General features: G+C 36.9%; 1 protein-coding gene across 2 annotated transcripts; it reads right to left on the bottom strand.

The window, feature by feature from the left end:
• Nucleotides 1–221: 221 nt before the first annotated feature.
• HROB (homologous recombination factor with OB-fold) lies at nucleotides 222–16268 on the bottom strand. 2 transcript variants are annotated; one of them, XM_063300592.1, is made up of 10 exons: nucleotides 16160–16268; nucleotides 10257–10307; nucleotides 8853–10004; nucleotides 8053–8136; nucleotides 7041–7181; nucleotides 6467–6575; nucleotides 4499–4584; nucleotides 3611–3760; nucleotides 2237–2414; nucleotides 222–816 (listed from the first exon to the last, which is right to left on the bottom strand). In XM_063300592.1, exons 1-10 carry the CDS (start codon nucleotides 16160–16162, stop codon nucleotides 743–745), a joined length of 2028 nt encoding a protein of 675 aa, XP_063156662.1. In that variant the 5' UTR covers nucleotides 16163–16268; the 3' UTR covers nucleotides 222–742. The 2 variants fall into 2 exon arrangements, with proteins under 2 accessions (XP_063156662.1, XP_063156663.1); XM_063300593.1 differs by having other exon boundaries at nucleotides 2237–2411.
• Between the last annotated feature and the right edge of the window lie 923 nt (nucleotides 16269–17191).

Raw genomic sequence — 17191 nt, 5'->3', positions numbered from 1 at the left:
ATCCTGAGTTCATGTGCAATGAAAATGCCTAACAAAAAAGCAGTTAAACAGCTGATTCCATAGTTTTTAAAAAAGTTCTATATGCAGTTTTAAAGGGGAAGTAGGCAATGGCTGCAATAAAAAAAATGGGAAGAAATTAATAAAAGATGAAAGACACAATATTTTTTAAGCTTCAGAAAGATTTCAACAGATACATTTTTCACAATTATTTATCAGACAGAATCAGTTAACGTGTTTTTTATTGCTTTGGAAGACCAGTTAGAAGACAGTTTGTTGTACCTCAAATGGTTTATAACAAGGCACCAAAGTAGAACTTCAATTCATACCAAAGACAATTTCAAACCAAATGGAGTAACAGTCGCTTAATAGTTTAAAAAGTCATTATGGCTCATTCCAATAGCCTGGCAAAATCTATTTTAAGAAGAGCCAAGGCTGAAATAAGGTCTGGTGGAGGCCCTCAGTACAGCATCTCTGACAAAAACCAGCCAAGTCTTTCAACAAGGAACGATTATTCCACAAGCAGGAGGCATATTAGCTTAACAACCAACCATCTTGCTACTGAATCTGTTTTCCATCCAATCCCATGAATGGCAGGTTAATATCTGGTTTATGAAGGTTTTTTTTTTTCCTCCACTAGAAAGTGCCCCAGCAAGGAAGTCAATCTCATGGTACAAAAGGGCTCATGGGCACAGGACTATGTCCTTGCTCCTCCCCAGCAAGGTCTTTTAGCATCAGTGAGCTGTCATAAGGTGCTCTGCTCTTCCAAGCTAGAGAAAAAGTCATCAGGAAGTTCACCAAGAAGCTGGTCCAGATCATCTACAATGACAATATGGGAAGTCAGATCACGTTTTTAACAATACATTAACCACCCTGGGCTACATAAAGAAGTTCCAGCATGGACATATTACTCTAATGATAGAGGCTGCTTCATTTTTTTCAGTGTCCATTTTTCCTGTGCCAAAGGAAAAAAAAGGAAGAGAGAAGAAAATCTCGTAGATCTGCTTTCTGGCAGGCAAGTTCATATTTAAAGCTCAGTACATTCTACACTTAGATGACACTGAGCAAATAAAACATTTCATCTCTCATATCCTAAGAATTTCTGTTTATCTTTCCTTGGAAAAAAAAGCACAGCTAGCCCTTACAGTACATAGCTATGGTAGCAGCAAAAAGAGATGGAACACACTAAACAGGATTTCCATGACTACACATAAGATATAACAAGTGCAGTTTAAAAAAGTGGATTTAAAAATGACAGGTTACAAGAATGATATGGAAAAAGATGCTACACTGGACATACACATGAAACCAGCTGATGTCTTAATAATTAAAAGGGATATACAAATAACAAACCAAAAGAGAGATCTGGATAACTTTCCTATGTTGGATTTACAAAAGAGACTTGTTAAAGCTTTGAAGAATTTTATGAGAAGGGACAAAGAAAAAATGAAAAGAAATCAAGTTCTAGGACATTATTTGAAGAGACTAAAGATCAAGGTTGTTAAAAGGAAAAGGAAGGAATATAAAGTTGGTTTATATGATCAAGGTTAAAATAGATACGTTATCTCAGGTAACCCTTAATGGACTTTTGCTGATCAGGACTGAACAATGAGGCTTTAAAGATTTGTTTATAACTTATCATAACGTTATTTCTATTACAACAAACCATTTAATCATTAAAACCCAAAGTCAAAACATCGTTTTTTTCTATTATAAGCAAGTACTGATTGCCAAGTAGATATGAATCCAGAAACAGGTTAATTAATTAATTGTAAGAGATTAGATTTGTAAATTTATTTATATCTGTATTGGAGAAACTCAGAAGTCGCTTTCCATTTCTGTCTTCTTTCTATCAACACTTTTATAGATCGTTCTTTTTTCTTTAGCTCTGTTTTCTATCTATTCTATACTCTCTCTTTTTTCTATCTTAACTATACTCTGAAAATAATGAAGTTTTATTTAAAGAAAAGATTTGTTTATAGATGAGATGGGATATGAGAAGAAGAGATCATTTGTTGTATTTTAAGAGAAGATGATAAATTACTAAAATTGTTTATACTTGTGATGGAGGGGAAAGTAATTTCTTTATATATTTCTTTTTTATTATTATTTTTTCTATTTTTTTCCTTTTCTGCACTTTCTATTTTTTTATTCTTTTATTTTTTTTAGTTTGTATTCATTTTTATCTTTTTAATTGTAATTTTTAATAAAATTACTATAAAAATAGCATTCTATTTACCCAAGTCAGCTGTCTCAGCTGATTTGCCTGCTCCACAACTTCCTGATTCTTGTAACAACGATGGACTTTTATTTGATGCTGATACACGATGACATCTGTTTTTATTCCTCTCACATCCTTCCACATTCCTGTAATCTGTAGCAGCCATCACAACCACAGCACTTGTGGGAGGATCCTGCTATAATTTTAAGACAGCATGTACATATAACATCTCATAGACAGCTAACAAACTCATTATTTGAGTTCCGAACCCTTCACAATTTGTAAGTTCCCCACACCATGAATGCCATCCAATAACAGTAGGAAAAATCAGAGATGCATTCTATCATGTCAGATCATTCATCCATTCGGTATCATTCTGATCAGCTAAAGCTCATTAACCTCTAAAACTGAGATTTAATCTGAGCCCCACTACCTACCGAACACTCAGTCATAGTATCATATAATACATATCCTTCAATGCCTGTTGATAAATTTTGGGTACAATTCAAGATTATCTTTTATGTCCTAAATGACTTGAATAACTGTAGATCACCTTCATATTAATCTGAATGTTAAAGATCAAGTGCAGAAGCCCTTCCCTGGGTCCCACTTATAGGGAAAGCATCGCTGGCTGATATTTGAGATTGGACTAGAGTAGTACATGCTTTGAAGAAGATCCAGAAAAAGTACTTTGATGATAATAATAATCATCATCTTTTTATCCCGACATTTTTTACAAGGTGGTAAACATACCTAATACCCCTGCCTTCTATTTTCTCCACAACCACCCTGTGAGGTGAGTTGGGCTGAGAGTGACTGGCCCAAAGTCACCCAGCCAGCTTTCATGCCTAAGGGAGGCCTAGAACTCAGTCTCCTACTTTCTAGGCCAGCACCTTAACTGTCCTAACAGTCAAGAGATCACGCCGAGATGAGGAGTAGGTCTCTAGTGTCTATTACTGCTACATTAAACGGAATCCTAACAAACTGAAGAAGCGTGGGAAAAACCCAGACAGATAAACCCCAAAAGTTAAGGCGGGTCTGATCTGTGTCTTTTTGAATGGCTGCTTAATTCCTCAGTACTACGCATGCGTTTCCCCCCCTGGATAGAGGCCCCCTCCTGCTCGCCATCAGTACTCATGACATTAACCACTGCACCAGACTGGGTCTCATGGGAGCACAATATCTTTCTGCTATTCACTAACGGAGTCCCTTCCACATGAGTCTAAATTTAGTTCTTCCAAATTTAAAACTAAGCTTTCTTGAGCCTCAGTTTAGCTATCTATCCCAACTGAAATTCCCTACATCTTTTCCCACAATAGTCGCATTTATGATTATATTTTATATTACCTTTAACATTGTTACTTATTGTTGTGATTATCATCTCATCCTTACCTGTGGTGTCACAGTCTCCCTTGTTTCCCGAATCTCTTGGTATAGTTGATGCCGATTTCCACTGTTGAAACCAGGTGAATATATTTTCACCAAGTTACTGGGTGTCACATTGAGATAGTGATTGCGATGAGATGGAGAGAACACACTCACCTGTGAAGAGAGTTATCAGTTCTTTTCACCATAATATGTGGCACCATTAACAAGCTAATTGTACAGGCATGCAAAACAGTTTGCTGCAAGATGGAATATGTCCAAATCTTGCCTCTTCAAGAGACCACTGATGCTTGTTGAAATGAAAATGATTTATGTATGTTATATTCACCCTAACTCCATTTCTTGTTGCCATCTTAGAGGAGGAGAAGAATAGGAGGGAAACAGCTTTGCTATATTTAAGAACATTACCAATGGATAATCTGATTTCTGTCCACTGCCTTGAAAGAATACACCAGGAGGGATATATGTGTCAACAAGAGGAGGGAATTAAAACACAGCTTAAGAGTGTTAAATTGCTGGGTGGGATGGGGGGAGGAATATTTCTATTATATAATTAGAATTCTCATTGAACAAAGCATGAAAAGAAATAATATTGTTCTAATTGTTTCATCTCTTGCCAGATTGTAAACATCTGCTTTACTCTGGTTCCAGAGGCTTTAGAGACAGACAGTGGGAAAATATACATTATAAGCTTCTTGCACCAGGAACTTGCTCTTTTCTTTATCTTACTCTAACATGCTTCAAATTTTGCAAAAGATATGATAGCTGGGCAGCACAATGCAAGGAAGTACAATTAGGTCAAGTGCACAAAAGATTTTACATACAGTACATATTACTACTTCTGACGTGGAAATTATCAAGGTTCACCCAGCCTTGACATTCTTGCTTTCTTACCTGCTTTAGCAGAAGCACTGAACCAGTCTTAAATTCACTTTCTTTTTCTTCCAGCAACAGACGATGTATTGTGCCCTGCATTTCACCTGTTTGACAGAAGATCAGACAAATGACAGCAACAAAGGGAATCTACCAACATGTTAACAGCTATCGCTTGCATAGAATACAAAGATTGGATTCAAGCGTGTGATCTGTTATTAGTCCAAGCATAGCAGTTACTCCCAGATGAGTAGCAGAATATTTAATCTACACATTTCTGCTTGGACTCAAGGTATCACCTGGCAATGACACTGTTTTCAGTTTGTATTATCTGATATGTTCTATAAACATGGTTGCGTAGATAGCAATTGTAACAAACTCTAGAGAAGTCTGGACTATATATGTAGCCACCCAGAGTCTTTTGGGGGTTGGGTGGCCTTAACAGATCAAATCAAGCAATAAATGTACTCACAGTAGTTTTAGCAGTAAAACTGCTAAACAGCATACTTTTTACTTCTCATTTGGTGTTAGCAAGAGAGCATTACTATTTCAAATTAAACCCAGAATGGAAGCCATTCCATTGCTACTTGTTTAAGGAAACTCTGTATAAATATAAAATTTAACTAGAATTTCACCAGACTGTTGACAAAGCATTTTTGACCTAGTCAAATGATACACTCTCAAAAATGTTCTCCAGCCACTACCTTTCCTCGGTCCACTTTTATCTTAAGAAGCTAACCTCTCAGAGTAACTAAAGCAGAAGAGGCCAACTCCCTCTATTAATGGGTTTAAAAAAAAGAAAGAAAATGGCATAGTCATCTTGTCTATTAAAACATTCCTGCCAATTAAAAAAAATATATATTGGTCAAGTTCTGTGCTGGATCCAAAGAAGCAAATTATTAACAAAAGCAGCTGTCTAGTTCCAGTCACCATACCATAAGAACTAAAAATATCCAACATAACTGGTTAACAAGGACAGATCTGTTCACCACAAGAATTATTTTTCCTCCACCCTCAGTGAACATAACAAACATCAGCTTTCTCCAGAGGTTTTCATGAGAAAAGAGGAAAAAAGTATCTTTATAGTTATGTTACGTATTTCAATTCCTCCAAACAGCTTTGCATAACATGGGAATAGTCTCTTGAGTTAGTATTCATCTAATATCCTCCAAGCACACAGGGAATGAGGGTGGGGAGATCACTGGGCTACTATACTCCAAAAATCTTAGGTGCTCAGAATGGTCATGAAAGCAAGATCACTCACTGGGCAAAATATGTAAGTCCCCCAGAATGGGGAATAATTGATGAACAGACTGGCTAGCTGACCAATGGAAAAGCATAATGTACTGGAAACCTAGACAACCATCACAAAAAAGGCAAAATGGTCAAGATCCTTTCTTCTTAATCTGCTACGTTTTCCCTGCATGATAATAGTTGTGGCCAACACACAGGCCCTTACATTCCCCACAACCTATTACAGCCCCTCTACTGAGACTGAAATTATGTGAGCTAATATGTTACTGGACCTAAGTGTCAAAAATCATTCACTTAATGGTTTAATCCATTTGGGAAACTTGGGGATTTTTTTTGTTTTTTGTGGCCCACCTACTTTTTTGACATCATTCATCTTGTCACTGCAGTACCTGGCTACACCATAGAACAGTTGCATGCAGTGCATGATCAGGAAAAGATTGCCTATACTTCCTTTGTAACACGGAAAAGCACAGAAACAGTGAATTTCACATAACTTTCATTAGAATGTAGTTCACAGAGGAGTGTACCAACATGTTCTACTGGATAAACCCTAATCAACAGAGGAATGGTCACCTATTTGCTCAGGTACCCACAAGCAAAGCCACGTCACTCAAAATGGTGCAGGCAAAGGACGTTATTCCACGTAACACAAACCAAGCACCCAGCCAAGCTACAGATTGCAAGGGAAGGCTTTATCTGCCCCAACCCACTAGGCTGAACTCTTTTCACCCTTACCAGTAGGATCTTTGAACTCAGCACCTGCATCAACATTTGTCCTCATCAGTGATTTAACCATCACTGCCATGTTTGGAACCTTGTTCTTTGGGAGTTGCTTCAGAGCTGCCTGCATGCAAGAAACCAAGCAAGGGAGAGAAAAGCTCTAACATGAATTGGGAATGTGTTCAGTTGTGAGAAAAGATGTCTTGCGTTAACAAGTAGGGCAAAGGAGCTATTTAGGACATTCTTGGGCAACATATTTTCTGTCCTTCGTAGATGGAACACAGGGCAGAATGACAGATGGCTAAAGGAACTTAATTAGAGAATTATGTAGTTCATTATCCTTAAAGAGTTAGCTTATCACTCTGCAAACAGAATAATCAAGTAATTCCATGAGGATAGAATTTTTAAGATGGTCTCCTTGCAAGAAACAAGAGGAGGAAATTATTTTGGAAGAGCTTCAGATGCAAGGTTTTGGTAATACTGCAACATCTCCTGCTCCTTGACCAAGTAGGCATTTTAAAAAATATCTGTTCCCTGCAGCTGACATAGAATCTTCATACCTAAAACTAATTCAAATTCCAGCCTTTACCTTACGAAGCACCATAGAAATACTGTACAACCGAAGAAAACAGGATGGATCTCCTTCATCCAAGTCTAATTCATTTTTCATGGCAACCCATGGGCCTCTTTCAAATTCTTCTTCTATTGTTTGTTGGGAAATAGGCATTTCCTGAAGGGATAGCAGACAATCCCAGATGAAGATTTACCTCAAACCCACTGCAGGGCAACATATTCATCATAGAAATGTATTATTTACTTCGGTGATACATTAAGCAATTAGATACCTGCAACACTGCATTCATCTTTCTACATACTCACCTTCTCCCCCACCTTTAATTATATCAAGTATTTAGGAAAAAAAATACTGATATATACAAAAAGTGTATTTACAGTTGTAATTCAAGAATTATGGCTCAATTGTTGAAAATATTATCAAATTTGCTCTAGCTCCAAAAGTGGTAAGGTTGAATTTGATTATCCAACACAAGCTCAAAGGCATTCTTCCACAGTTCTCTATCATTAATGACTTCCCAGGATTACACCATTCACATTGGACAGTTTATTCAGTTCACCATCCTTACAATATTAGCTTATCATCTCTGCAAACATAATAACTAAATTATCCTGCAAGGGCAGAATTTTCAAGATGGTCTCTTTGAACGAAATGACAAAAGGAAATTATATTTTTCATGATTATAGTCATCTGCCAAGCTGCCTCAGGACCAAATAACACATTTAGTGGCATGTCTAGTTTTGAACAGTTGTTATGTGGATGGGGCACAAAATCAATTCAGACAGTATGATGTGGGAAGAGGAGTCTTATTTCACCCACCCCCAGTCACAGACCTAGTAAAAATCCCAAAATGTAGCTGCTAGCTTTAAGAAGGGGGAAGATCTCTCAAAAGCACCCATAGAAGCTCATTTTTAAGGCTAATAGGCAGAATGGAGGCAGCGTGGATATCTTATTAAAACTTTAGTATCTTAAGTCTAGCCTGTTTTTCAATAGCAATACAAAATTTTCAAAGAGGAAATAAAATTACCTCAGTCCGTAGTTTTGCCACAGCCCCATGAGCTGGCATCTGGGGAGTAGCAATGAGAATCTCATCCAGGTTTTTCCCATTAGGCTTTTTAAATAAAAAGAGGAAAAAGGAAAAAAATGTGTATCACCTATGAACATTAAAGAAAAACCTCTTATTCTTTAATTGCTTAAGTAGAAGCAGAGATTTCTTAGGATGCTCAGCTTGATACTCTGGAGAAATTCTGTCCTTTCAAATCATCACATAATCCTACTTAAAGAAGCCAGTGGTATAGCAGCAGCTTAAAATTATTAGATCTACTTTTCACCCAATAGAAAACTCCTTAAAGAGGATAATCCTTTGAAGAAATGCTGAGGCCTTTATCAGGGCAGTATATGCAGAACTTTCATTCTTTAATTATCCCATCTCAATTTACAGCAATTTTAAGTCACAAAATATTTTTGAACAGAATAGTTAATAGAATTTTAAATTATATTAATATTCTAATTTGGTTTTGTATGCCACTTGGAGTATTCACCATCCTAGTAAGACAACTATTGACATCCCAAGCAACAGAACAAATCCATGATGGCAGACATGAATTACCTCCAGTGTGAAGACAACTCACCCAACAAGCTTTTTGGTGTAAAGATGACAGATGATAGCTTTTATTGCTTTTTATGGTCTGTAGCTACTAAAGGGTCTTATCAGAGCAGGACTGGAATAAATATTCTGTTTTATATATATAGTTCAAAATATTTTAGAAAGGCTTTTCCCAATCTTTTTACACAGAGACTTACTGTATCTCATGAATGTTCTCTTACTTGTTGAGGCAGAATGCCCGCAGGTCCTGGGAAGCGACGAGTCTTAGTTCGCAGTGAAACATGAGCCATTGGCTGGGGTGTCTTGCTGGCTGCTGTGACCAAACGGACAAGGTGGTTGGTGACAACAGGAGTCTGAGGCTTTCCAGCACCTGCAACTGAACATGGGGCTTTAGGGATGACAGGGGGGGTTCCCACAGTTGCCACTGAAGGACCATATGTCATATGGAGTTGACCACCATTACTGGCCATTCTAGAGTCAGAGCAGCCAGGGCTAAATATCCATGATTTGGGCAGCCTTGAAGGGGTACTTGTTGAAATGAAGGGAGAGCAGGGTCTAATCAGAGGCAAGCAAGGACTGCTGCACTCAGCAATGGATTTATCCAAAGATGCTTGAACAGACTTTATCATCTGAATACTGGAATTTGAAAGGGAACCAATACTGTTGCTCATTCCTAAGTTAGACTGGGAAAAGCCAGAATCCATAGAGGTAGGCCTCAAAGTTGACTCTGAAGAAACTCCCATTGGCTGGAGATGGCTGATAACCTCATCAACAGCTTCTTTTCGAGTTTTTTTCATTTGTGAAGTATCCAATCCAACAGGATTCACTGGTATCAATGAGTTTGTGACTTGTCGTTTCTTAGCTGTTTCTACATCATTGTCTCTCATCTGTTTCTGGGAACCACAGTCAGATCTGAAAGACTCTGGATACATACCAGACTCTTCTAAATCCATGCATGCAGCCAATACAAGTTCATTGTCAAGCTCATCACTGGGGGCAGCCCCAGAGGGAAATACAGCTGGAGGCCTGTTCACAAATTTAAATCTCTTGCCTGAAGTGCTACCTGATTCGCACTTGGCTAGCAAGCCTGCTGGGTCCTTTTGAACCTTGAAGCTGCTTATCAGGGGAAGCATATGGTTGCTTTTGGCCTCAGTAGTGCAGATAGCTTCTCCAAACTGAAGTCTGGAACAGTTTTGTACCTGTGAAATAGGGGGCATAGTCTCTGAAAAGCTACGGGTGCCTGGATCCTTAACTGGCATGAGGGCATTGCCGGGAGCTCTCAACCCAGCTGAAAGGGGTCTCAGGCTTCTTAAATTAGCAGATGTTGAATCTAGAGTCTGCTTCTCCACATCACTCACAGCCATCAAGAAATCCTATGAAAAAGAGAAGATAAGCCTTGCCATGAAAAGTCATATCTTAGTTGTGTACATAGGTTCTGAGTGTGTTTTATGGGGGATTTCAAATTCTCAGAAGTGAGATTTGATCTGAGATTTTTGTGGCTCGTCTATCTCAGATTAGACCATAGGTCCTCCTTCATCAAGCAAATAGAACCTTTTGTTTCTTCCACTTCAATGGTTTGGCTTCATCACCTATTTTACAATTATGATTCATAAATGTTCCCTTACCTCATCTTCAAATTCTGCCTCCACAGAAAACAACTTCTGGAGCTTGCAGGCCTGTGAAGAGCAATTTAATAAGTTGCAAGATTAACTCTGAACCTCATGGGATTTCTCACACCAATATTTTTCTTTTTATCTCAAAACATTCTTCACTAGCAGTTACAATGAAGCTATCTTTCCTGGGTTACAAATACTATAAGCTGAAGTTACTAAATGATCAGGTGATGCTAAAAGTACTCTTTGCTTTCTGGAGACTTAACAATCATTGTTGAAAACAGAATATTGTATCTGGCAAGACAGTTGTTTTTTTTAAGGAAAATTTAAAAATCTCTCTTAAATCCAAGAGACCAAAGAAGTAGTTGCCCTTTTGGTAACTTCAAAGACAAGGAAAGACTTCTCTACTAAACTTCATAATACTGCTACCTAACAGCATCCAAAATGAGAATCTTTGAATACAAAACTATCTCCTTCTTAAAATGAATTCCAATTCTACAGCATTCCTATTTTTAAATACAGGAGCTCCTCTTCATTTTGGCCTTACATAGGCTCCATCCGTTCCATGCATTCACAGACCTGGCAACAGATGTTTGTTGAAGGATTATCTAAATAAATGTCACCTATCGATTTTAAAAGTAATTATTATTTTTTGTGCTCAGATACTTTATGTTGCGTGAGGCTTTTGGACTTGACCATAAACTGTCATGAACCTCTGACCTTACTTGTTCAGTCAAGATAAGCAACATCTTAAAGAGCTTCCTGAAACACCACTTAAAGGGAAATTAGTACATTAAAGTAAAAACACAGCATTTTATGACATATGAAATATTAACAGATTAGACTATACAATTTCCCTAGTTTATAACACTATAACTCTCTGAGCTTGGTTGTTTGTTTGCAGACATTTCAGTACCCAGCTAGGTAACATCATCACTGCTAGTGAATGTGGGGTTTGCTCCCAGTTTATATACAGTAGCTTGCCCTACTAGTGTTGGTGGGGATGTGGTTTTCTCCTTGGTAGGTCCTTGATTAGAGTATTGTTTTCTGCTTGACTGTTTGTCTGGTGTTGATCCCTTATCTGGGTGTTGGCTGCTGGAGAGGATATGTTCTGGTCTTTTTGTTTCCTTCTTAGCTTTTTTTATTGTCTCTTTTGAATGGTATGTAAATGTGGTTTATCTCTATGTGTTTATTGATGGCTGATTTGTCTGAATTCCAAACTTCCAGGAATTCCCTAGCATTTTTGGATTTGGCTTGGTCTTGGATGCTCACATTTCCCAGTGGAAACTATTATGGAATCTGTCCATGTGTTTTCAGAAGTTTTCATCGTGTCTTCCGACTTTAGCTGGTGTTCATGGATGTGCTCCACTAATCTTCCGCCTGTCTATCCTACACAGTGACTGTTACAGGCCTTACATTGTATGTTGTTGAGGACTCCTATTTTTTCTTCTTGGACTACTGGGTCTGTTTGTTTACTTAAGATGTTTTGGAGGGCTTTAGTTGGTTTGTGTGCTATGGTGATGCTGTGTGGTTGTAACTGTTGGTTGTTTCTGAGATGTTTTTGATGTATGGTAGTGTTATCCTTCTCATAACGTGTTGGTTGTGCTGCAGTGGGATGAGTGGTCAGGCACTTTTTGATAAAGTTGCGTGGGTATCCATCTTGTTGGAAGATGTTGTATAGCTGGTCTGTTTCCTTTTCATGGTGATCTGGGTTGCTGTAGTGCATTTGTGCTTGTCTGAATAATGTTCTTGCATAGCTCCTCTTGTGGGAGGTTGGGTTGTTGCTTTGGTAATGGAGCACTTGGTTAGTGTGGGTTGTTCTTCAATAGACTTGTGTTTCTCATTTGCCATAGTTTCCTCTGCCAATGAAGGATATCTAGGAAGGGTAATGTGTTGTTTTCTTATTCCCTTGTGAATTTTATTCCTTTGAAGATGTTATTGATAGTTTCATGTGTCTTTTCTAGTTGTTCCTTTTTTATTATGACAAAGGTGTCATCTACATACCGGATCCATACTTTGGGTTGTATGTGTGGAAGTGCTATAGTTTCCAGACACTGCACTACAGTCTCTGATTCCTGAAAGTGGTGATTCCATGGGTGTTCCTCTGATTTACTGGTATATTTGTCCATCAAACCGAAAGTGGGTAGTGAGGCAGAGGTTGATGAGGTCCAAGATTCTGGGTATTTCGATCATAGTGTATTTGGCTAGGTCAGGTGTGTTCTGTAGTACTGCTACCATGGATTATTTCGCTAGTTCTGGATCTATGGACATAAAGAGTGCTGTGACATTGAGTGAAACCATGATTTCATCTTCTATTTTTAGGTCTTTGATTTTCTGGAGGCACTGTAGTGGGGAGTTGATAGAAGCTACTGTATATAAACAAGGAGCAAATCCCACACTTACTAGCGCTAACTCATTCATACATATTCTTGCAGATTTGCTTGTATGATTCAGATCATTGATCCACTTGTGTTTCAGCTGATGGATAATGGTCTGATATTCTTTTTTTAAAATATAATTTTAATATTTAAAATACAAATTACAAAACATACAACCAATAACAAAAAACATAAAATAATTCAATCAAACAACCAAAACATAACACATATAACTTTATAACTTAATCTCTACATGCACCCATCACCCGTGGGACCTATAACCCTCCTTATCTTACTTTTTATTATCACACATTTTTATTAATAATTCTTAATAAGCCCTCTTCTCCAAAAAGATAATATATATTGATCTGGTTTTACTCCCTTCCCTTTAACAAGAACATATCCCAAAAATTCACCCCATATAACATCAAAATCATTCCTTTTCACCAAACCCTTTTTATATTTTAGTTCACATGTCAATTTATCATTAATAGCAATATTCCATACTTCTTTAAACCAATCTTCAAGCTCATAATCCACTTTCAATTTTTTAGCTATTATTAATCTTAAGGCAGTAACAAAAATTATCATCTTTCTTTTGCCATTCTAATTTCATATTTCCAAAATTTAACAATAATGCAATTTTTGGACTTATTTTCAAATTAATAGATAGTATTTCATTAATCTCAGCAAAAACCTTTTCCCATTTTTTTAATCTTTTCACATTCCCACCATAAATGTAAATAAGTCCCAATTTCTTTTTTACACCTCCAACAATTTTTAAAATTATTTCTATTATAATGGTTTAACATTATTGGAGTCATATACCATTTCCAAACTGTTTTATAAAAATTCTCTTTAATTCTAAGAGACATATTTTTCATAATTCTGTGTGTCCAAATCTTTGACCATTCTTCTTCTGTAATATTAATACCTAAATCACTCTCCCAACTAAATTTCATTCCTTGTTGTGATAAATTACATTCTATCAGTATTTTATAAATTTTACTTACTAACCCTTTTATTACATTGTCTGTACCATTCTGCTAATACCAGTCTGTATTAATTCCTCAAATTTTGTTAATTGTCTACATTTCCCATATTGTTTTACCCAATTCATAGTCCATGACTCCAATTGCAGTACATTATACCAAGATATTTTACTCTGTCCAAATATTCCCTTTATAACCTCTCTACTAGAAACTTTACTTAACCAATCTTTCAATCTTAATACTCCAGCTTACCCCATATCTTTTATTAATCCTGCCTTAAGATTCTCTGGGAAATTTTCTAAATCTGCAATTTGAGTCAGTGGTGATATTCCTGGACTAAATATTTTTTTTATTTTTATGCCAAATCTGTAAAGTAGCATTACTTATTGGGTTTTTTATTTCACTAAAACATTTTTTGTTTTGTATAAAAAGAAAGCAATCCATATCACTTATCTCCCCAACTCCATTTCTCCCCAAAATCAATTTTTCTGGTCCATATATCATATTAGGAACATATCTCATTTGATTAGCTATATAATACCTATTAATATTTGGAATAACTAACCCTCCTTTCTGAGATACATACCGTAACTTTTTATTTATTCTTGATTATCTCCATTACAAAAATTATTTATAATATTTTGCCACTGTTTTAACTCCTCCTGTGATAATTTTATTGGTAGCATTCAAAATAAAAATTTTATTTTAGGTAAAATCTTCATTTTGCATAGCGCTACTCTCCCAAACCATTAAAATTTCAATTTTTTTATCGAAATATTTTTCTTTTATTTCTTCCTTCAATTTATCAATATTCAATGTTTTTAAATCCTGTAAATTTTTAGCTACATTTATCCCCAAATATTTAAAACTCTCTAACTTTTATATTTCTTTTTAATTTCTTCTATTTCCCCTCTACTACTATTAACATCATCTCAGACTTGTTCCAATTTACTTTCAAACCTGTTGCTTCTTCAAAATCTTCCAAATGTTTCTGAATGTTATTTAAAGCTTCTAACAGTTCTACTATAGTTAATAAAGTATCATCCACAAAGGTCTGATATTCTTCTATAGCAGTGTTTCTTAAACGTTTTTCTCTCAGACCCCCTCCCACTTTTAAAAATTATAGAGGACCTCAAAAGAGCTTTTGTTTGTATGGATATTTATCAATATTTCCTGTATTAAAAATAAAACTGACACATTTGCTACTGCTTCTCATCATTGTTTGATGGGATTTTAATATTGTATTATTTTTCAACATAGGTTGGTAAATAATTTGATTTTGCAGACCCCTGAAAGGGTCTTGGGGGACCCCCAGTGGTCCTAAGGCCACATTTAAGAAATAGAATCCTCTGATACAATTCAGAATTCATTATCCCTTCAGTGATGGTAAAACATGCAGTCTTGAGACATTAAAGCATCTCCAGACTGATTTAACTGGTTTCTGTTTGTTCACTGTGTTTTTATCTTTGTTAACCATTCAAAGATACATTGGTTAAGAAGTGTGGCCACATAAATTTAATAAATAAACCATGACACTACCACCTCTGTGCTTGACATTTCTTACGAGGTTCTTATTGTGGAATGCAGTGGTTGATTTTTGTCAGACATATCAACATTTGTATAACCCCAAATTAATTCTATTTTCTCAACAATACGCAAGCATGCATAAAACCTAAAAGAGGACAAATAGTTTTTCACAGAACTGTAAAAGTGAAAACGGTGATCTAAACCCAATTGGTCATAAGCTAGTGTACTATGAAACAGGGTATTCCTTGTGGAAAAGTAAACACAGTCCCAATTAAGAAGAAAAAGGATAGAACTAATCCTTTTTTTTACAGGGTTTTTGTATATTGTGGGCACAGCCGCCGCTACACCTTTTTCTACCAGCAGCCAGCAAGGCAAGAGTGGCTTTAATAGAGGCTTGGCTAGTTCCAGTTGTTCAGTCTCAATCCATCTCCTCAAAAAACTTTCATGGCCACCATTGCCCAAAAAGGTCAACGGCAGCAAATACTATTTAAATACTCCCAGTATTTGAGAATCATGAACAGTCTCTTGTGGCCACAAAGCCCAATATATTAATATTCTAAATCAGAAATAAGTTCGTTGGGACTTCTAAGCATTTTGCTTCAAACAACCGCAACCAGCATGGCTAAGAGAAACGATTTGCAGCTGCAGTTCAAAACACCTTCGAAAAGTCAACAGGCTGCTTAGCCCTGTTCTAAAGCAATAAAGCATATTTTCATATACGGTACACTAAAACTTCCTTTTCACATTGCCTTATTTCTGTTACGTAACACACACTCACACGTTCCCTAGAGGCAAATTATAAATTTAAATTCAAACGCTTACTGCTTTTACGTTTACCGTTGGGTTTTGTACCCTTTGACCTTATAACAGTAAACCACCTTGGCGATTTTTCCCGGCTGGTCAACAGAGCTTCCTCAGTTTCTCTGCATGGAAACCAAGGGCAACTTCTAGCACACAGATTTCCAGTCATTCTCTACATTTAATTCCTCCACCCAAGTCACGCCCGTCCTTCTTTTACCATCGCAGAGGCAAGGCTCGGACTCCAAGCTACTATCGGGGAAAGGGAAGCGAAGGAAAAACCTTAACGCCCGAAAGGCAACCCCGCCATTGCTTTAAACGCCGGACTGGTGAACGTTCGAATCAGCCACCCTACCGCTGACGGAAGGCATGACGTTCATTCTTCATTACGCCTGCGCAGTGGAGAAAAAGCTTCATTTCCTTTTCTACGCACGCGCTTGAAATCCCGCCTCCTTTCTCCTGTTGATTGATTGCGCAACCGTAACCGAGATGCTGGTTTATGAGACCGGCGTAAACCTCAACGCTTGTTTGGCTCGCGGTAAAGCCCAAACAATTCATTCATCTTCATTGGCACACATTTAGCTTCCTCCTACTACTCAGAAGGTAGTGCCTACGTTTTGGAAAAGTTTGTATGCACAAAACACACCACTAGGTTTCATCGTATCCAGACTGGACATTAGATGACAGCAGACACTGAATACCTCTTTGCTGCCAGCTCTTGATCCTCCGAATTTATGCAGCCTGTGTATAGTTCCTATACATATAACCTAACTATTGAATTTTCTAAATCCACACACTACCTTACCTGCGAATTAACTAATAGTACAGTCCTATATGACAATATTCCGTAAATGTCTCAGGAGATTTATTATGGATTCAAAAACAAATGAACTATATTAGTTCTGTATTCCACAGTGAAAATATAATTTTTCCAACATAACCAAATTTGTATGCTCAAAGGCTTGGCATCACTGCCTGCTAACATAAATGCTTATTTTATTAAATAACTGCATGATCAATAGATGGCAGCATTTAGTTGACCTTGGCTGGTCCTGAAAAACTTAAATGGGAAAGGAGAATGTTAGGAAATTCTGGATTAAGGAGTTTTTTTTAAAAAACTGGAAAAAAAGCAAACAGGAAACCACATCTGTATTTTTACCCAGGAACAAAATGGGCATATCCATGTCATCACCAGGAATCAAGATGGACTTCAGGAGATTTTATTTGTTAACATACAATACTGAAAGGCTAC

This window comes from Candoia aspera, chromosome 4 (assembly GCF_035149785.1).
Source record: "Candoia aspera isolate rCanAsp1 chromosome 4, rCanAsp1.hap2, whole genome shotgun sequence".
Classification (NCBI taxonomy): Eukaryota; Metazoa; Chordata; class Lepidosauria; order Squamata; family Boidae; genus Candoia; species Candoia aspera.
Note: the sequence above shows the minus strand (reverse complement) of the source record. Positions and strands in the feature narration are given on the sequence as shown.